Source organism: Nanorana parkeri, unplaced genomic scaffold, assembly GCF_000935625.1.
Source record: "Nanorana parkeri isolate BGI_ZX_2015 unplaced genomic scaffold, ASM93562v1 scaffold56, whole genome shotgun sequence".
Lineage (NCBI taxonomy): Eukaryota > Metazoa > Chordata > Amphibia > Anura > Dicroglossidae > Nanorana > Nanorana parkeri.
This window is the reverse complement of record NW_017306324.1, coordinates 1,746,474-1,768,195: the sequence shown is the minus strand read 5'-3', so window position 1 is coordinate 1,768,195 and position 21,722 is coordinate 1,746,474. Positions and strand designations below refer to the sequence as shown.

General features: G+C 43.3%; 1 protein-coding gene across 1 annotated transcript in view; it reads right to left on the bottom strand.

The window, feature by feature from the left end:
* KLHDC8B (kelch domain containing 8B) overlaps positions 1–21,722 on the bottom strand; it is a 71,869-nt gene that overhangs the window by 16,419 nt on the left and 33,728 nt on the right. Inside the window, exon 3 of the mRNA XM_018576097.1 lies at positions 19,607–19,831. Coding sequence (XP_018431599.1) covers positions 19,607–19,831 — 225 coding nt within the window. The remainder of the gene's footprint in view (positions 1–19,606; positions 19,832–21,722) is intronic.

The following is a 21,722-nucleotide window of genomic DNA, read 5'->3' as shown; positions in this document are numbered from 1 at the left end:
CACACACACCTCATAGCTCATGCTCTGTGTTAAAATTAGAGATTAGAAGGCTACTGAGTCACTGCTGTAAGAGGGAGCAGGGTCAAATTAGCTGCTGAGCCACTGCTGGTACTGCTGGGAAAGGGAGCAAGGCTACTCAGTCAGTGCTGGAAGGGGGATCAGCTGCTGAGCCGCTGCTGAGAGGGAGGGAACAGGGTCAGCTGAGCTGCTGAGTGACTGCTGGGAGAGGGAGCAGGGTCAACTAAGCTGCTGAGTGACTGCTGGGAGAGGGAGCAGGGTCAACTAAGCTGCTGAGCCGCTGCTGAGAGGGAGGGAACAGGGTAGGCTGAGCTGGGTCACTTTTGGGAGGAGGGGAGACATGGTGAACTAAGCTGCTGACTCACTGGTGGAAAGGGAGAGCAGGAGAAGCTCAAATGCTGAGAACAAAATCAGTGCTTCTGCTGTGAACTTCGAAGATAAATTAATACACTGTACCTGCAGCTACAGAGGTCAGTGAGTGCTCATTTACTGCTTGTTAATCATATGCAATTATATAAATGTCCATAGCCTGGCTGCAATTACACTGGAAGATAGAACATTGGTACCACCCTGCTGTAAAGGGGTTAACAAACACCGCTGAGTTACAGTCAGAGTCATGATAACTAAAAAAAAAAAACAATACAAGGAGTGCGAATTCCGAATGATAACCGCAGCTCCTAAAGTTAGCATTTGCACAACAAATGTCTGCAGTAGACATCTTTCCATCATCAAAAAGAAAAAAAATCTACGTCTGGGTTTTTTTTATACGATTCCCCCGCTGAGATTTATCATTACCGCAGAGATAAGCGCAGCGGCATGGTTCAAAGCGAACAGACTGTCACCATAAGCGTTGCTGTGCTTGTGCATGTCAGGCGTAAACCTTTCAAGTATCCAATCATTCCCAATGATCAGAACCCTTGAGAATGGTTAACTTCGGCTCCTAGGACATGCAGGGACCTGAGGATTGTCAGAGGCCACATCACCTTGTACCATTTGCTGTATCACGGATAGAGTTAAAGGGGGAGATTATTGGAGGCAGACAAGCAGCACGGCATGCAAAGGCATGGAACAGTGTGTGCTTATCTCTCGCACCCCCTGGGAAATGCGGTGCACAGGGCAGCTGTGATCCTGTCTAAAGTGAGTCCAATTCATTCATCTGCCTGGCTGTCGGACCGCAATAGCTCACTGTCAGTTGTCATGGTAATTGAAGTAGTCACTATGTGCCAGCTGCGACGAATGCAAAAATGCTTTAAATACCCAACTTTCACCCAACTCTGACTGCTTTATGCAGATGGAGCAAAGACCCAGCGACGTGCTTTCTCTAACTTTCTTAAAAGGTCAAGAAGGGACTTTTAGATAAAAGACATTTCCCTTACTACGCCCATCATACATCTGTGTTTTAATAGAGAAAGCAAAGATCATGACTATCTCACAGTGGCTAGTAGCTGGCACTTCTGCCTTGCAGCACGGGGCGGGTCCCAGTTCAAATCCTGATCAGGACACTATCTGCATGGAGTTTGCATGTTCTCTGGGTACTCCGATTTCCTCCTACACTCCAAAGACATGCTAGATGGTTAAATTGGCTCTGTGTGCAATAGGGACCTTAGATTGTAAGCTCCTTGAGGGCAGGGACTGATGTAAATGTGCGCTGTGTAAATTGCTGGTGCCATATAAATAGCTATAATAGATAAATACATTATTATTATTATTATACAGGATTTATATGGCGCCAACAGTTTGCGCAGCGCTTTACAATATAAGGAAGACATTACAATCACAATACAATTCAAGACAAGATGGTAAGGAGGGCCCTGCCCCTGAGGGCTTACAATCTAAAAAGGAGGGGGAGTTAACGCCTACCAAAAAAAAAAAAAGAAACTACAAAAACACAAAACACAGGTGCTTGTTAAAGAGGAACTGCCACTTGCCCTTTCAGGGTAACATGGCCCGGTTTGCCAGCGCCCCTTTTGCTGCAGCCGCCGCTAAAGTTCCCAGTGTTGAATGGTGTCAGACATTAAGGAGAGTGGTGATGTCACTCCATCAGTCACGTGGCAATATTCGAGCCCCGCTGTTGACTGCTGGGCCCGAATACTCTCAAGCATAAGGGGCAGCGCAGTGGCAAGGAGAACAGACAAAAAAAGCACCACCCCTGCACGGCTCAGGAAAGGAATGAGCTGGGTCCTTGCCACTGGGAGTACGTCCTCACTCCATACAACAGAAGAAAAGCTGGCCACACACCAGACTTCACTGGGATAGTTTATTAAAGCTTGCTCCACATCGCTGGTGTGCCACCCAAGGTCCACCCCCCGTTGACACGTTTCATCCAATCACAGATTTAGTCACAGAGATATCTACGACTAAGCCTGGGGGTGTTTCCTGGTTCAAGTCCATATGAAGACACTTTCTGCATGGAGTTTGCATGTTCTTCTGGTGTTTTTATGTCTAAATAAACATTTGCATCTTGACCATTCAAAGGAAAGTGACAGTGGCTTTGCAAGGGGCCCCCATCCATGCTTTCTGTCAGTGCTTGGAGGAACATGTGACCACCTCCCTCTTGGTTTCCTCCAAGAACTCCAGTTTTCTTCCACACTCCAGAGATATGCTGGAAGGTTAATTGGGTCCTGTCTAAATTGAACATAATTATGATATTATTCAGGATGTATATAGCACCAAGAGTTTGCGCAGAGCTTTACAATACAAGGAAGACATGCCTGGGCCCTGTCTTCCTTGTATTGTAAAGCTCTGCGCAAACTCTTGGTGCTATATACATCCTGAATAATATCATAATGCCTGGGCCCTGCCTGTGAGATTTTACAATCTAAAAGAGGAGAGGGAAGTGATAAATGAGGAGGTAGCTATGTGGGGATGAATTGTTTGAGAAAGTGATAGTTCAGTGGTTAGGTTGAGGTGGGATACGCTTCCCTGAAGAGATGAGTCTTTAGGGATCCCCGAAAGGCAGACAGAGTAGGAGATAGATGACAGGTTGGGGTAGGAAGTTCCAAAAGATGGGAGAAGTCCTGAAGGTGAGCATGGGAGGAGGTGATGAGGGAACAAAATTCTGCATTTATGAAAATAGCCCTTTAGTGCTTAAAGTGACACTAAACTCCGGAGTTTAATCTTAAAAATGCATTCAAGTATCTTAGCTATTAACAAATATGTAGTTGATTGGTGTATTACAAATAAAAGTAGCCACCACTACAAACTTGCTCCTGTGATGGACTACAATCTCAATACAAATTATTAAACTAAACATGAGATTGTAGTCCATCACGGGAGTGAGCTTGGAGCCCCCCTCCAGAAGGAAGGACAGTGTCAGCACCAATTCAGAGATGATTGGAGGATCTACAGCCGAGTGATACACAAATAAGATACATTTCTGTTAATAAATAAGGTACTTGAAAGCATTTTTTAAGATTTAACTCCTGAGTTTAGTGTCACTTTACAACCTCTGTACTATCCCGCCTTTTTTGCATCAAATTATTAATTTCGGGTTTCTATAGAAAATATATGATATTCAGTTAATATTTGATCACAGACAGAAAAAGTCATTATCTCTGTACTTTGCGGTTTGTTGAGAGAAAAACCGACACCAGTGTGCTTGAAGTGTAGGCGATAGAAGCCGCATACCCCCAGACAGCAGAGATAAAGCTGTGATCATGTGTGTGCGGATGTCACCGAAATGATTATTACAGACATTCATTGTTCCAGGATGAAAGAATTCCATAAAGGAGAAGCTTTCTACTTCACTCAGAAAGTACCGCCGTCCAATCCTTTTGTAGGCAAAGAACATTTCATTGCAGGGAGGGCAGGTGACACTGAAAGCAAGAACATTATATAAACCACTTTTCCCAGGGTCAGCGTGATTCACAGTAGATAAAGCTTCCATATCCCTATGGAGGATCAATGCTACACAAGCTCTTGGAAGCTGTTATACGTGAACTAAAGTTATTTATATACAGTATATGGCCTAGCGTTTGTGGACATGTGACCATCTATGTTCACCTCTATGAGTTTGCTGGGCATCCTATTCCAAAATGATGGGCATTAAAATGGAGTTGGTATCCCTTTGAGGCTAAAATAGCCTCCACTCTTCTGGGAAGGCTTCCCACACTGTTTTTGAGTGTGTCAGAGGGATTTGTGCCAATTGAGCATTGTCGACACATGCCCATATGTGCACACCTCTATGAGTTTGCTGGGCATCCTATTCCAAAACGATGGGCATTAATATAGAGTTGGCACCCCTTTAGGGCTATAATAGCCCCCGCTCTTCTGGAAAGACTTTACACACTGTCTTGGAGTGTGTCTGGGAAGGGGGGGGGGGATTTGTGCCCATTGAGCTTGTTGTCATTCTTTTCCAAAACAATGGGCATTATGAAGGAGTTGGTACTCCTTTACAGCTATAATAGCCTCTGCTTGTCTGGGAAAGTTTTGCATACTGTCTTGGAGGGTGTCTGGTGGGATGTGTCTCCACTGAGCTTGTTGGAAGTCCTATTTCAAAATAATGAGAATTAAAATGGAGTTGGCAACCCTTTGCGGCTATAATAGCATTCACTCTTCTGGGAAGGTTTTCCACACTGTATTGAAATGTGTCTGTGGGGATTTGTGCCCACTGAGCCAAATAATAAGTTCTATCCATTTCCAGAGTCCCCGGGAGATAAGCTCTAAAACCTGAATTTGTGAGTTCAGGTTAGACATGTAAGCTGAAGAAAAATTTGGTTCGGTTCGAATATTTCGTTATTTCGGAATTCGGATCCAAAGTTCAATTCAGTTCAGGTTTCGGATTCGGATGAATGAGTTTACGAATATTCGTTGCGAATATCACAGAAAACCATATACAGATATTAATACTAAAGCTGAGGCTCCTAGACCCGAATGGCATTCAGGATCCGAATTTCCAAATGCAATTCGGAAATACAGATTCCGAATGCCATTCGGGTCTGGGAGCCATATACATATATTACTAAAGCTGAGGCTCCCAGACCCGAATGGCATTTGGGATCTGTATTTCCGAATTGCATTTGGAAATTCGGATCCTGAATGCCATTCGAGTCTAGGAGCCTCAGCTTTAGTATTATATGTACAGTATATACTGAACATGCATTTTCGTTATTCAGACCCATGCATTAAACCTAAAAACACATCTGATTGGCCAGAAAATTCACATGTCCGATTCAGTTTCGTTTTTGAACGAAAAATTCGGGCGGGATCCAAAATTCAGAAACCGAAATTCAGATTTGAAAATATTCGGATGCATTGGGATTCAAAAATTCGGATGTGTCCGAATGTCTGAAATTCTGAAAATTCGTCTGAATTCTGATTCGGAAAACAAAATGAATCGCACATGTCCAGTTCAGGTAATGATGCTGGGAGGAGAAGACTTGGCTCACACTTGGTGTTACAATCCATCCCAAGGGTGTTCAGTAGGGTTGAGGTCAAAGGTCTAAGAAGGCCACTCATGCTCCTCCACACCAAACACATCAAAATATGGCTTTGTTTACAGGGGCACTGTCATGCTGAAACAGAAAAGGGCCTTCAAAAACCGTTACCACAAGGTTGGAAACACACAATTGTCTAAACTGTCTTGGTATGTTGTAGCATTAACAACTGGTAACACCTGAACTCAAACATTTGGATGAGTGTCTCTGCATGCGTTTGGCCATATGGAATATGTCTCTCTGGAAATGTACCTGGCTATCAAACCTGAGCAGCTAAATCACAACAATCTTCCCATTAATGTTGGTTAGACTGAATAAATTGAACACAGATTTTAAGGTTGACCTCCAGCCACTTAGACAGCGTTTTGTAGACCAGGAGCTCTCCCTGGCATTGTGGAAGGGTAGGCATGCTATGTTCCTCACCAAACACAGATTTTTTTTTACAAGCAGTTATTTTGTTTGTCAGACCATCTTTCCATCAGCAAATCGTTCAAGCTGCACCTACAGTCTGTTAAAGCTGAATAACAACTATTTATCTGTACACGACGGCTCGCGCATCACAGATAATTGTTGTTTCCTATCTATTCCCGGGTCACACAACATCAAAATCACTGCACTCACTCACAACTCTATGAATGTTATTAGTCACCAGCAATTTCGCCTTAGGCAGGAAAAAAAACTACAGAACTCACTTGAAGCGACAGCAGAGGAGCTGAATAAGGAGGGCAAAATGCCTCAACGTGATTATTGAAATGACTAAAAATAGCTTTTTCATTTTACAGCTGCTCCAGAGGGTGGAGGAGGCAAGGATGGAATGATTGCAGAGTTCAGTGTGGATATCTCCGCTGCCCTATGATTACATGATCACAGCCAGCCAATTATCAGAGGAGAAATGGTTATCTTACTCCGGGGAGCTGTTGGGAGCGCTGCGTTAATACCTCTTCCTGTCGGCTTGGCTAAAGGTGGCCATAAACTCAAAGGGTGGCCATGAATGAGAATGATGACTGATAAGACATCTGCCTATCCACAAGAGTTTTGACACACGCTGTACTATACAGTGGTACCTTCACGAACTTAATTGGTTCCACGATTCTGGTCGTGAACCAAAATGGTCACGAACCGAATCAAATTTCCCCATAAGGTTCAATGTAAATCTGACCCCTACGAACCTTCATTAACGCTCTGCACGTTCTTGTCATCTTCATTAATGCTCTGCACTTTCTTTTTCCCACCATGCTTGCTCTGCACTTTCTTGGGAGCCATGCTGGATTGAATACAGTAATAGTTTACATTAGACATGTGCACCGGCAAAAAATTTGTTTAGTTTCATTTTGATTAGAATTTTGCGTTCATTAGTTTTTCGGGATTTGTGTCCGAAAATCAATTCGTTTCGGGATTCGGACAAAATTCGTTAACGGTAGTCTGTACGAACTTTCGTTTCGTTCGTTCGTTGCAGCAAAGTGACATTTAAGAAAAAAAAATTTCCTCAAATGTCATTTTGCTGCAACAAAATTTCGTCCAACAAACTAAAGTTCGTACAGACTACCGCTAACGAATTTCACAAATACGGATTTGTTTGCATTCGTTATATCTGTAATTCGGATCTCCGAATTTCCGAAATTTCGCCCGAATTTAGTTTCGGAACTAAACGAATCGCACATGTCTAGTGTACAGTAAAAGCTTCACAGTAAGGGTGCACAGCTCTGTCTGCGACCACAATCTCGAGTACAGGAAGTCACGACCACGTGTCAGATCGCCGAAGATGGCCGTGATCGTGTTCGTCACCCGATGCAGAGTTTTGACAGAAGCGTTCGTGAATTTAACAATGATCCTACGCAGCATATACATGGCTAACACTTCTCTTTTCTCCGCTGTAAGACAAAGATCACACAGATTATTTTCAGAAAAGTTGAATAAGCTGTGCATGTGGTAATGACAACAGTTGGAGGCATCTGTTGTGCTCCCCATTGAACCACCATATGACCCAACATGACCCAGGAATCGGCTGAAATTCGATGCGTTGGTGACCCTATACGCTTGATTCGACTCCATTTTGGAGAAGATCTTGGTATACACCAAGATGACGGCGCCCGCATGTTTGAGCGCCACCATCTTGGTGTATACCGGTGGCTGATATGGCCACTGCTTGTTCAGCGAGTGACATCATACGCACCGCCTCCAAGGTGGCTGCGGGCATGCACGGAACATTGAATATTGAATATAATATATATTGAATATTGGCCGCCGGCATGTTCTTAAAACGAATTGATGTATGCTCGAATATCGTTTTAGTATATTCGGGCATATATTAAGTTCGTTATTTCGGATTCGGGCGAACCGCCGAATCAACTGATCATCGTTGATTTGCAGGCTCGTCCGAATCTGAACGCACGTGTCTACTGGCAATACACTAGCAGATTTCCGAACGAACTTTTGTACGAAAGATCTTTCTTTACCACCTGATATTGGCATCAGACACTTGACCAAAGTCAATCGGAATTTAGTTTGATTCTAACGTTCGATTTTGGAAGGAATGGAGTTTCCCGAAGGAAAGCCACATTCACTGCTAGAATTTGGTTCGTTCGAGAAAAAATTTCCATTACGCTCCATTAAATTTTTTCGCCACCATGGTCGAAATCGATTGTCAGTCAACTAATATAAAGTCGAAAAAAAGTTATTTCATACAAAAGTTCTTTCGAACTCCTAAGCAGTGTATGGCCAGTTTTATTAAAGAATAAGTAATGAAAGTACTTATAGGGTAACAGTGTTCACACCTCGCAGGCTGTATTGGGAGAAATACTCATTTAATTTTTTCTCTATCCTCAGTAACCAGAAAACCTATTTTATTAGGAGCCAAAACCTTTCTTTCTAAGAGAAGCAGCAAAAGAAATAATAAATTCTATTTCCAGAGTCCCCGAGAGCTGTAAAAGTTCTAAAAGTTCGAATAATTTGAAATGTTTGCTACACCTTTCAATTCCAACTGCACATAGAATGACATTATATAGATCACGCAATGTTATACTATATGAGGTTCTCCAGAGAAGAAGTTCCATCATTGTGTGCATCTTCCTTGTACGCACAGAGCTCAGTACACTACATACAACCAGCGCACGGAGGTTTTGTTTGTTTCCCTGGATCAGGAATTGTACGGCTCTGCAAGCTGTATGCAAATATAGGTTACTTCCATTTGAGAATTGGATCACATGTTGTTAAAGGGGTTGTGATAGGCTGGACACGCAATTAGAGGTTAGTTAAGTGTTAAAGGGGTTCATTTATAAAAGTTCCGGCCGACATATAATTGGGAAGATGCTGTTCTCACGGCACCAGTGCCCCTAGATGGCGCTGAGGAGTATAGGACCTTTTATAAATGAACCCCAAAGTTTATCTAAAGTACAGATGTGTCTTGCTGCACTCCTTACCGGTTTGTTGTTTCACCTGTGGAGTCCAGGTAGCTGCTTGTGGTGACCACGGACGGCACCGTAAAGTATATAATGAATTCAAGGATGTCACCAGCATTCCAATGGTTAAGCGAAATTAGTCCATTCAAATGACAAAACAATGCCATCCAAATGCAAGCGCTTTCGGGGACACACAGGGTCCCCTTCATAAGAGTCAAAGTATAGTTTATCTAAACCCCCCCAAAAAATGTAATATGTTGCAGCTTACCGGGGCTCTGAATTACTGCTTCTGCATCTCTAATTTTTGTTTCATCATTACAAAGTCAAATCTTTTTCAGCGTGTGGGAATGCCGTGAATGGGTAAATTAGAACCACTGGGGTGCTATATTCCTAAGGGGCACGGGTTGCCGTTTCCAAAGGCTTGTCAAGTTGGTATAAATGTAGAGAAAAGCAAAAAAGCTTGATAATGCAATCTGAAGTGGAGCGATCCAAGTAGGTAGACGTTGTCCCTCTCTAAAGAGCCGTGTGCACGTGAACCCTATTTTCATCTATTTATGGAACACGATACAGAAGTTGTCCCCCTCTCTACAACGGTGTACATCTTTTTATGGAACAAGGAAACGAGCCGTCCCTTCTTTTAGTCCCACAATATAACAACCTTATGATATATCAATACTGCTTGCCTCCTTGAAGCTTCTTTGTTGTAAATGGAAACAGATGTTGTCCTTCCCTATAGAACGGTGACCTGGTATTTTGATCGATTTATGGAACAAGGAATGCGTCAGCTCTTCTTTTATTTCCGTAATACAAAAACTTAACGACATACAGTATATCAATGCCGGTCGCCTACTTGAAGCTTCTTTGCCTTTGTTGGATACTGACTGTCTCTCTAGAGCAGTGCGGTCACGGTGCCTGATTTTCCTTAGTTGATAGAAATGTCATATTGCCCAAAGGGTGACATTTTGTCAAATTTAAGGGTTGCCTTGTTGACAGTGAGGTGCTATATGGCCAATGGCCTACTGGCATGACTACTGCTGTTTGATGCATATGAGAAAAAGACAAACAAAAAATGGTTGGAGATAATCAAAGGATGCTCATAAGATGGTATTCTGACTCCGAATGTTGTATTAGCGATGTATCCCTTGCTGAGACCACTATGCCAGGCCTGTATAAGCAGATATAATCACTGCGAACAATCCTTACCATATAGCTGAACTCACCAAATACCTTTTATTCCATACAGCAGGTTACAACAGACAACAGGATACATCAGATGAATGAATAGATGGCATTTGAAGGCCAAGGATGATAATGTTTCAAGCTAGCATGTACATGTGGTCCTGTTATAAGCAGCCATGACACTCAACTAGTTGAAGAAGAAGGGCAGTACATTACACACAAGGGGAGGGAAATGCAGAAAAACATTGTGTGATAACCCAAAACGACCAAAAGATGACAGTATAATGATTAGCCATACAATACCAATGAGCAAATGGCTTAAGGAAAATAACTATATGAATTCTCATTTAACAGTAATATAAATGCTAACTATGGCTATGAAAGTATCTATTTATATAACTGTGTAACAGCACAGATGGAATCTTGAAGGCACTGAGCTGTTCAGTTTGTTATATGTATATTGCATATGTATGTTGGCTATGTTGTGGGGCTGTCCATGGGACTGTGCATTGTTAACTTTAGGTTCACTTTAAGGTACACAAGTAATCCTACCATCCCAACAACCATAACTATGCCCTTCTCCTCCAACAATCTAACACAATAGCAGCAGTAAAAGAGTCACCCATATTGGACTATTGCAAGGTGGGATGTGAGGCATAGCTTATATATGTGCAGGAGTTGAGGCCCCTGTATAAGGTATGACCAGGGTTGAAGGGCTCTGACGACATTCTAAGAGTTAATAAACTACATTACTTTGAGGCTACCACTTATTTTAACCCTACAGGTTCCCTTTAAAGTTTCTCTTTTGCCACGACCTCTATGGCCGGCCACCTTATCTTCAACATCCTAAATACTTTCCGGTGTGTCTGAGAGCATATCCCCTGCTGTAAGTGTTGGTTCCATCAACCACCTTGCTTTTGGGCCTTTAATGACACAGTGGCCAATGGAACCAAAGTATGTATTGGGGGACCAAAGTCTGACACTCTTCAAAAGAGCAGAGCCTGGAGGCATGGGCGGCAAGAAGATCTTTTTTAGAATTCTCAATCCTGGGCGATCTCCTCCAGCTATACGTTATGCCCCCCTTTTAACTTTTACCAGTCCAATGTGGAATCCCAGGACAGTGCCATGGAATCCTGGATGGTTGAGTGTTTGCAGCTGACTGATGGCCATACCTCAGTCTAGGATAAGTGACTTCACTGAAGCTCAAGGACTCTGAAGCTTTTAATGACAAAATGTACAGTTAAAAAAAAACTTCTATACATTGTAACGTGTCAGGAATGTATTCATGAATTAATTCATGCAGTTCCTGGGTAAAGTCCACTCCAATTAGGAATTTGATAGTTGAAATAGTTTTATTCCCGTTCACTATTTATTTTAGGAACAAAAGTGCAGATAAAATTTAGCTTAAACTTGGCAATTATTCTAAGAAGTTATTAAAATTCAGGTTTTCATTAAGGAGGAAAAAGTGGGTCGTGCGGAGAGTGATCACATTGCCCCATGCGATACGTGTCACTCTTATTGACAGCTTGCCGGAAAAACAATTTTCTAATGCTAATTATGTCTATCCGGAGATGTGTAGAAGTGAAGCCCATCATTAAATTGCTGCTGCCTTCCGTGCTGGGGTCAAAGGGACACAGAAAGCAATCTTTTAGTTCTTGGGCAGTCAGTGTCTTATTTTTCTTTTTCCAAGTCAAACATCTTCGGTTGGAGTATCTCTGCGCCTTCTTACAACGCTTTGGATTATTGAGGAGTCTTAAAGGGCACCTCCATCCTTACAACATTTTCTGGATTAGTGAATATATGAAACTCACATCAGCTAATCAAATCTGAAATTTCATGTCTTCAATAGAAGGGATACAATGTAGACAAATATCCGGTTACTAATTGATTAGCATTGGGCTTCCTATTCTCATTAACGTACACCTGTACTTGCAATTAAAGGTCAGTTCACCCAAAACCACCTGACAATTTCTTATATCTCTTGGAAACTCTACTTCTTGGGTCTCAAGGTGGCCATGATAAGAGGCCTCCATACTTCCAAATGGAATTTTAAAAATCAGAAGGATCACATCCCTGTCTGCTTTAAACCCAGCAATACACAGAGACAACAACTGGTTCACCCAAAAGACCCAACGCCAAAACACAAGATGAACAACTTTGTGTACGCAGTCCAGTCCATGAGGAGTGCTCAGAATTGTATGTCAGTAGAAAAAAAACAGCAGCTACACAGCATAAAAGAGCCAATCCCTGGTCAGGATTCAGCAGTATACCTACATCTAAAAGGAAAGAGGTCACTCCTTTGAAGACAGTCAAGTACGCATCCGAGACAGGGAGGAGGACTGGTGTAAAAGAGGTGCGAAAGAGGCCATTTATGTAAAAATGGAGAGGCCAAGCTTGAATAGAGGTGGAGGGGGGCGGGGGGGGACATCTATTGTCTGCCACATACAATGCTGTTATAACTCCTCTCGCTGGGCGGGTTAATAACACCTGCTAGCTCCAATTATGCAAATGCAATCAACACTTTACCTCCATGAGGTGTCTGACCCCATGCTGGTTATGATTAACAGATAATGTTGATTAGAGCAACGTTCACCATATTTATTCCCAGAGAATTTCTGTACAAGTCCTTCTGAATTGAGAAAGCTGGTTGGATGACCAGTGAAACGTCTTCAAGAAAAATAAAGCAAGTCTAGTTGCCTTGACTCATTTTTTACAGATATACCATGACCTGGATGAATGAGAACCTTCACAGACATAAGGGAATATAACAGTAAGTGGCCATGATGAGGGGCTTCCATACCCCCAGATGGGATTTTTATTAATTTTAAAAAGGTAATCTAACAGGAGGCGCTGTGCAGGAACACTTAAAACTCCCAGACGGACAGGAACAGAGCTGGGAATTATAGCAGGGGGATTTCGTTGTTGGAGTATCCAAGTCATATAGAAAGCCAGGAGCCCACCCTGTTCCATTTATAACTAAGATATTATGAGTTGATAGACTGACAATTAGGGGTCTAACTATTTGCAGAGCCATTGGTCTTGTGAATCTCTGTGAATGTCTCTTATGTGAGAATGGATGCACAAAACAAAAGTTCTTGTAGATTTTCTTTATAGGCCAAATGTACTTTCAAATGCCATTGCAATACTGCATTATGGCCACTAGATGGAGCTGAGGAGCACAGGAAATAAATACTTATTTTCTATGCTACTCAGCTTCATCTAGTGGCCATAATGTGGTATTACATTCACAATACATTCAACTTATAGAGAAAATATACAAGGACATTCGTTTGGTGCATTCATTCACACAGAATGAACATTCACAGAGATTCACCAGACCAATTGCTCTGCAAATTGTTTATAAATAAACCCCTTAAATCAGGGGTGAGCAACTCCAGCCCTCCAGGTATACAACTCCAGCCCTCCAGGTATACTTTAAATACATATCCCAACATGCTTCTGCCTCTGGGAGTCTTGCTTGTAACTGTCAGTTTTGCAATGCCTCATGGGACTTGCAGTTCCACAACAGCCTGAGGGTCAGAGTTGCCCACTCCTACCTTAAATAAAAGACCAAAACCAAATCAGTTACTGGTAAAATCTCTATTCAAAAAAAGATTTAAATGGCAAGAGGCATGCCCAAGAAGCCGCAGTTCAGCAAACCTGCCCAAGGTTACTTGCCAAGCCCTTTTTTGATTTAGTTGCAAGGGATCATGGGAGCTTAATCCAGCAGAGTGAGTGGGAACACCTCATAATGGCCACAGCAGGTATGCGGACCCTGGGACCCGAGAAGCCCCTCAAATAACAGTTTTGGGAGGACAGACTCTTTAATTGAAGGAGAATATCTGTCACACTGGGTTTTCTTGCCTCTTTTTTTTTTAACAATCTGTCACTGTTTTATTTTTTGTTATTGCTGCCATCCAACATTTCAACTATCAGTGTCAGACTTTTCCAAACTGAAAAAACGAGTAGTCAAAATCTCAGGGCAAAATAATAAGCCGTTATTTCAGAGATCTCTATAAATACACATTTGAGGCATTCCAGAAATAAAATACAGAAGAATAAAATAAAAGTGCGTATATACTAGGTGTATGAATCGCTAATGCAGTGACATCGGTTTTGATCTCCCCAATATTACGCATATCCTTATTTCCATGCCTCTTTCGTTACACGATGTGACAGCGCACTGTAATTAATTTTCCTACTCCATGTTCCTTCTTTGTGTTCTATTCATCTTATATAATTCACTTTTATCCCTCCGCGTCCTTGGCCCCAACGCTGCTTCCCTGCTCTTCCCTTCTCCACGTTAAATTCATTTAAATGAAAATGGGAAGCGTGCATTACACATGCTGATGTGATATATGGAAGAGATGATTCTCCTAAGGCATCATAAAAAGCACGGGATCGTAAGCGGGCCCGCGGAATGACTGATGGCTCTATAAATGAATCTTTATTGAACGCAGGCCGTGAGATATAAATGGGAATAATTATGTTTACAATCTGTGTAAGCCGTAAAACGAGCGCTCCACCAACAGAAGAAAACATTTTACTCTAAGCCTTTATTGTTTATATATACACACAGTATATTTATATTTATATTTTAGGGATGCACCGATACTGTTTTTTTGGTATTGAATACGGGTACCAAATTTTTTTTCCGGTACTCGTCGATACCAAATACCGATACCGGAAGTCCTATTAAGGAAGCCAGGCGGAATGTAAAGACTCGCCACCCAGCTTCCTGATTAGCAGGGAAGCTGTTTCCATGCTTCTAGTCACTATAGAAAGCCGGCTTTCTGGCCAATCAGGAAGCCGGGCGACGTGTAGTGACGCGGCGCCAAGCTTCCTGATTGGCCGGGAAACCAGCTCCATGTTCTCTCGTCAGCTTCCCGACCAATAAGGAAACCGGGCAGCGAGTCATTACACGCGGCCCGGCTTCCTGATTGGCCGGGAAGCTGGCTCCATGCTCCCTCATCACAAGTCTCGGCTTCCCTAAAATGTCTTTGTATGCTGTAGGATTAACGGGTATCCTTCACTGGAAACACTTGAACTCCATAAAGCTTTTGGCCATATATTGTATGTCTGTAGTAATGAGCCTACACTCCACTTTCCTTCACTGATGAATGGTTAATGTGTAGAGGTGACCCCACCATTCTAGTTATGTACCATCCAACGGATGACTGGTCTGGGAAGTAGATTGGGACACCAAGCTGTTGCCACAAAGTTGGAAGCTCACAATTGTCAAAAATGTGTTTGTACGTTGTAGCATTAACAGTGCCCTCAATGGAAACGCCTGAACTCCATAGAGCTTTTGGCCATATATTGTATGTCTGTAGTAAGAAGCCTACACTCCACTTTCCTTCACTGATTTGTCAATGTGTAGAGGTGGAGCCACCATTCTAGTTATGTACCATGGTTTTTTAGCACCATGTGGGGGGTGGGGGGGGGGGGGGGGGGGGAGTTAGGGGCACAATCATGCTAGAACAGAAAAGGGCCTTCACCAAACTGGGTTGGAATCTCACAATTGTCTATAATGTCTTTGTATGCTGTTGCACTACAAGTGCCCTTCAAAGATGTCAAGTGAAACGCGAAACATTTTTTGGGGAGAATGAGTCGTGGCTTATTCATATGTATATGGTGCCGCCCATTCATATGTAAATATCACAGTTGAGACTATTTTCAGTGGGGGGCCAGTAGCCCCTATCTTAATTTTGGTTGCCCCTGTCAACCTGACATCTTGTGTCCGGGTTTCTGCTGCCATGAAACCTGGACACAGCATTCAAAACCCAAACTGTCCGGGTGAATCCTGGACAGGTGGCAACCCTAAGCCGAGTGATACACAAATAAGATACATTGCTGTTAATAATTAAGGTACTTGAATGTATTTTTAAGATTAAACTCCTGAGTTTAGTGTCACTTTAACTCGAAATATGCATTTCCTGATAATATACTGGTTTGCCTTGAAAGGTCTTCCAGAAGACAGAAGGGAATCATGGCAGCTGGGCTTCCTATAGTATCAGGATACTGAACCTGCCAAAGTCAGGGTGACAGTGTGTCCTTCTATGGTATGAACTTATACAGTAATACATAAAATTGCTTAGCAAACATTGTCCCCAGCAGCCATCAGTCAGCGTATGTACAGTTCCTGTCCTCCACGAGCGTGTGATTTATTACCCTCCTGCCATGATAATTTGTGATGTCGGAATTGATTGAATACGAGTGTGGAAAGGCTGTTATTATTAATAAACCGGAGACGGACAGACAACTGTCCCGAGGCGTACAAGAGGGTCTGCGCTGCGTACCGAGAATTGATATTGCTTCCCCTGCATATATAATTACGCTCATGACAGCATCGACCTTTCGCTGCGCAAAAAAGAGAATTACACGCCGATTACAGAGCCGGCCGCGTATCTATCTACCTGCAGAAGCGTGACACGATAATGTGGCTTAAAGTGAAATTTACACCTTCACATCCTCCGCTGATACACTTCCTCTAGTTATTAGAGACGCCAGCCTGGGAGAGTAGGACGCGCGAAGCGCTCTGCGGAAAGAATGGCTTTGTGGATGTGTTTTTAAGCCGGTATAAAAACTAACCAAATGACTTTTATTTTATTTTAAAACAAGGACCTACATGTCAGGATCACCAACGGTGGACCATGCGTGTGTGATGAGCCTTGAAACAGCCACTTGTACTCTCCACTGGAAGCCCATGTGACAGGTTGACCACATAAAAGTACATTAGGAGACAGCAACAGAGTGTTGTCACTCTCAAACAGGAAGTGCTTGAACAAGGACCTTTGTGTCAGGATCACCAACTGTGGACAATGCCTGTGTGATGTGCATTGAAATGGCCACTTGTAGTCTCCACTTGTAGCCCATGTGACAACACAAGAGTACATTAGGAGACAGCAACAGGGTGTTGTCATCTTTAAACAGGAAGTGCCAATCAGAGGAGGACAACCTGTAATATATCTATAAGTTAACAGATGACAGCTGCTTTTATTGTCAGTATCCAGATTCCAGTAATGGCAATGGGAGCCCCTGACAGCCAATTAGAAATCAGCTTTCAGCAGCTTAGAGAATGACATATGGAAGAAGATGAATTCTGATGCTGTGACGGCTTTCACGTTTTCTTCTCACTAGAGTTTTTTTTTTTTAACTTACATTATAAGCGCCATAAATGTCATCTTTCCCTTATTATTTCCTGTGTGAGGAGTGAAGACAGACTATAGATTGGCAACCTCGGGCTACAAATATGTGTCCATGCTCTACAGAACATCACCCGCCTCGCTGCCATCGCTTATTCATTTCTCCGGGAATGCTGCCCCGTGGAGCCGGCTGACTGTCATACGTGACAGCTGGGCGGTTTGTTGGCGTGTTTCCAAATATATTTGTGGGGGGGATGTGATCAGGGGCTCCCCAACCGTGAAAATGGAGGACAATTTTCTCTTCATGGCATAGATGAAATGGGGGTAGACAAAACGAGAACAAGTCCTGGGGCCCATTCTATTGTCACTGGGGGGTCCAACTCTAACCCTGATCCACAAGGTCTTTCTCTTCTCATCTTATTGCACCAATGGCTGCATCTCATGATGTGTTTATTATCTGGAAGATACTTTGTGAGTGTTGTATGTTGATTGAGGCATTAGCGTGACTGGCAGAGGTAATTCATCACAAGAGGATGATGTGGGCTCCTTGTTATGCATTTGCGTTGAGGGGCTAGGGACAGCTACAGCATTGGCAGTGTCATTAGATGAGGCTTTATATCCAATAGACTATCTGTGCCGGTGCTTCTTACATGATGGGGAGGAATAATAATTTTCTTCTATGGTCTCTGGTCTCTATGGTATCTTACTTACATGACTGGAAATGAGATCATATCTCCCCAACAGGGATAGAAACAGCAATGAACACCTAATGAAGGTTCTAACACTACTCCTTCTATGGTCTCTATGGTATCTTGCATACATGATAGGAAGTGAGGGGAAATCTCCCCAACAGGGATATAGACAATGATGAACACCTAATGAAGGTTCTAACACTACTTCTACTATGGTATCACGCTTGCATGATAGGAAGTGAGGTAAAATCTCCCCAACAGGGATATAGACAATGATGAACACCTAATGAAGGTTCTAATACTACTTCAATGGTATCTTGCTTACATGATAAGAAGTGAGAGAAAATCTCTCCAACGGGGATAGAGACAGCAATAAACACCTATTGAAGGTTCTAATCCTACTCCTTCTATGGTCTCTAGGGTATCTTGCATACATGATAGGAAGTGAGGGGAAATCTCCCCAACAGGGCTATAGACAATAATGAACACCTAATGAAAGTTCTAACACTACTTCTACTATGGTATCACGCTTGCATGATAGGAAGTGAGGTAAAATCTCCCCAACAGGGATATAGACAATAATGAACACCTAATGAAAGTTCTAACACTACTTCTACTATGGTATCACGCTTGCATGATAGGAAGTGAGGTAAAATCTCCCCAACAGGGATATAGACAATAATGAACACCTAATGAAGGTTCTAGTACTACTTCTTCTATGGTCTCTGGTATCTTGCTCACATGATAGGAAGTGAGGGAAAATCTCTCCAACTGGGATAGAGACAGCAATAAACACCTAATGAAGGTTCTAACCCTACGTCTACTATGGTATCTTGCTTACATGATAGGAAGTGAAGGGAAATCTCTGCATGTCTCCTACAGTGATAGAAACAGCAATGGACATCTAATGAAGGTTCTAACTCTTCTCCTTCTATGGTCTCTATGGTATCTTGCTTACATGACAGGAAGTGAGGGGAAATCTCCCAACAGGGATAGAGACAACAATGAACCCCTAATGAAGGGTCTAACTCTGCTTCTACTATGGTATCTTGCTTACATGATAGGGAGTGGAGGGAAATCTCCCCATGTCTCCAACAGGGATAGAAAAAGCAATGAAGGTTCTTACTCTACTTCTTCTACGGTCTCTAAGGTATCTTGCTTACATGACAGGAAGTGAGGGGAAATCTCCCGACAGTGATAGAGACATTAATGAAAACTTAAAGAAGGTGCTAACTCTACTAGTTCTACTTCCCGCAACTGATTGGATCAGGAGGAGAAGGTGGTGATCATATTTTTGAGCAGGCTTGGGCAAATTCAGGCTAACTGGGTTCGCCCCAAGCCCAGCCTCATCTCTAATGAACGACTAAAGAAGGTTCCAACTCTACCCCACGCTGTAAAACCACTGGCTAAAATAGAGGGCGATGCCTGTACCAGGAAACTCCTGTAAAACTTCCACATACTACAGCACCTGAGGCTTCCTTTAACTGTTGTATGGTCACCAGTAATAGCTAATCAAATTCAACAAGACGTATTCAGTAATGTTGACGACGTTTCACTACTATGGCTTTCCTCAGTTCACAAGTGACTCATTTAAAGAGGAAGCTACGGTCAAGTCCAAGTCCAGCATGCATGTCATTACTACTACTAGCTATACCATGACCTGGATAAATGAAAACCTTCACAGTCATTGTATCCTCTACTTTAAAGGGTATGACATGTTACAGTGACAGAGAACTCACCTTGCTCAGAGTCAAACATCTCCACAGTGTTCACAAAGTGGGGTCGGGAGTAGAAATTGTGGGGACCAGGTTGCTGCAAGCCACCAAGACTGAAGAAAGTGCTCTCGGACATGGTGCAGCTGGCAAAGGCACGCCGGCTTGGGATGCTGGGATATCGCGTCCAGCTTTTCATCTCCAGGTCCAAAGCCTCAAAGGCGGTTACTGGAAGCTTACCCTGTCTGCCCCCTGCCAACAGAAGAGAGCATTGTAAGCAAGAGACCAACACCAATCACCAAACAATAATACAAACCATAACCGCCTCTACATTTTTAAGTGTTGAAGGGTAGAATCACCTGAGAGAGTACATATCGCCCATAGAACAGCGAGCATTCCATTGGTCGCTATGGGCAATACAGATATTTTCCACCAGTTTAAATCAATATGAGGTCTGCTGTCTTTAAAGATAACCTAAAACTAATATACTAACACAAGAGATGCAGTATAGGAGCACCACAACAATTGCTAAGAGTCTGAACGTTTTTATTTCATCATACTATATCTACAAATAACCACCCATCGAGTGTTATTGAATTATCTGCGGAAACCTGATTTCACTACAATACTCATGCTACCTTTTTGAACTTTTTGAGTACAGCATAACCCCAAGTCCAATTTAAACTAGTATTTTCAGCCCTGATGAAGGGCTGAATATACCCCCAAAGACACGTTGGATGGTTTCTCTTGGATTTACTCTGATCAAAAAAATATAAAAATAACTTAAAACAAGTCTGTCTCTTGCTTGTGGAAAGACCTAACTAATGGGCCCTGCAATAGAAGACTCTGAATACTTAGTTCTCGGGTAGGCATCAGGTCTGAACCTTGCTGTCTTCAAGCGTTACTGTAAGGTAACAACTACTTTGGCGCAGGCGCATAGTCCTGTTTTCCGTGTGACGAGCTTGCCAGATCCTTAGTTGCTGGATGATCTCCAGCTGGTTCCTTGTGTGTCAGTGATTCTGCCTTGATATCCTGTTTCCTGTGTTTGACCTGGATTGTTTCTGACCACCCCTGATTGCTGCCTGCCTCCTGACCTCTGCCTGTTTTTTGGACTTCCATCTGCCTTCTGTTTTGTACCTCGCTGCCCGGCTGGCTTTGACTCCTTGGCTTTCATTGGACCTCGCTCCTGTCTCCTGCTCCGGTACCCTGCTGCCCGTTCGGTGTGACCTTGATTTTGCTTGACCTGCTTCTGTTCCAGATCCTGGACTTTCAGCCCTGCACGGTGTCTACATCATCCTTGACACTCGTGCTACTCGTCGCCACACCTCCCCTGTTTCCATCCTCAGGGTTTAGGGACACGAGCTGCAAGGGAAGCCTCCCCAACTACCGGTCTCCGCTCAGGTACATGACAGCTACAACCTCCAACAGTATCTTCAGCAGTCAAATCTTCAGAGCTTGTTGGGTTCCTGTGTCACCCGCAGTGCACTGTGGTTCCATCTGCTGCCTCCTTTGTCACTTTAGGACACAGTAGTGACATAGGAACCTGCGAGAAGTCCCATTGAGTGCAGTGGGAGGACCAGACTTCTGACACACCAGGATATGTGTCAGATGTAAAAATACTGCTGGAGCCTTAGCGCTTGAAGACACCAGAATTTTGATTTGGCGTCCACCACAGAGGTAAGCAGAACCCCTGCTGGTTCCAGTTGTGATGAGCTGGTAGCGCTGTCACCTCTCTCATTGTCATAATTGCACCTAATTAGTGCAGGATCAGCGTCCACATAATCAGGTTGGAACGTGGGTAGTGGTAGAAGTACCTACGCACATTGGACTCCTTGGAGATTGGAGGACTGTCATGGGACTGCCTATTATGGTGAGCAGTGCCATTCCTATAAAGAGGCAGCCTAAGGCTTTTGCCTCAGGTGGTGTTTCTTAGGGTCACATGGGGGGGGGGGGCGGCATGGCCGCTCTGCTGCACAATGTGCATAATATTTACAGTGTGCCTGCTGCCCCCTTTTTGACCAGAGTGCCAGAGGTTGCTAAGAGCCGGGTGGAAAGAGGTGCAAGGGCCATACGGCTCTTAGCAACCTGGGACACTCTGGTCGGTGTCCCATCCAGCTCCAGCACATTCTACCAGCACACCCCC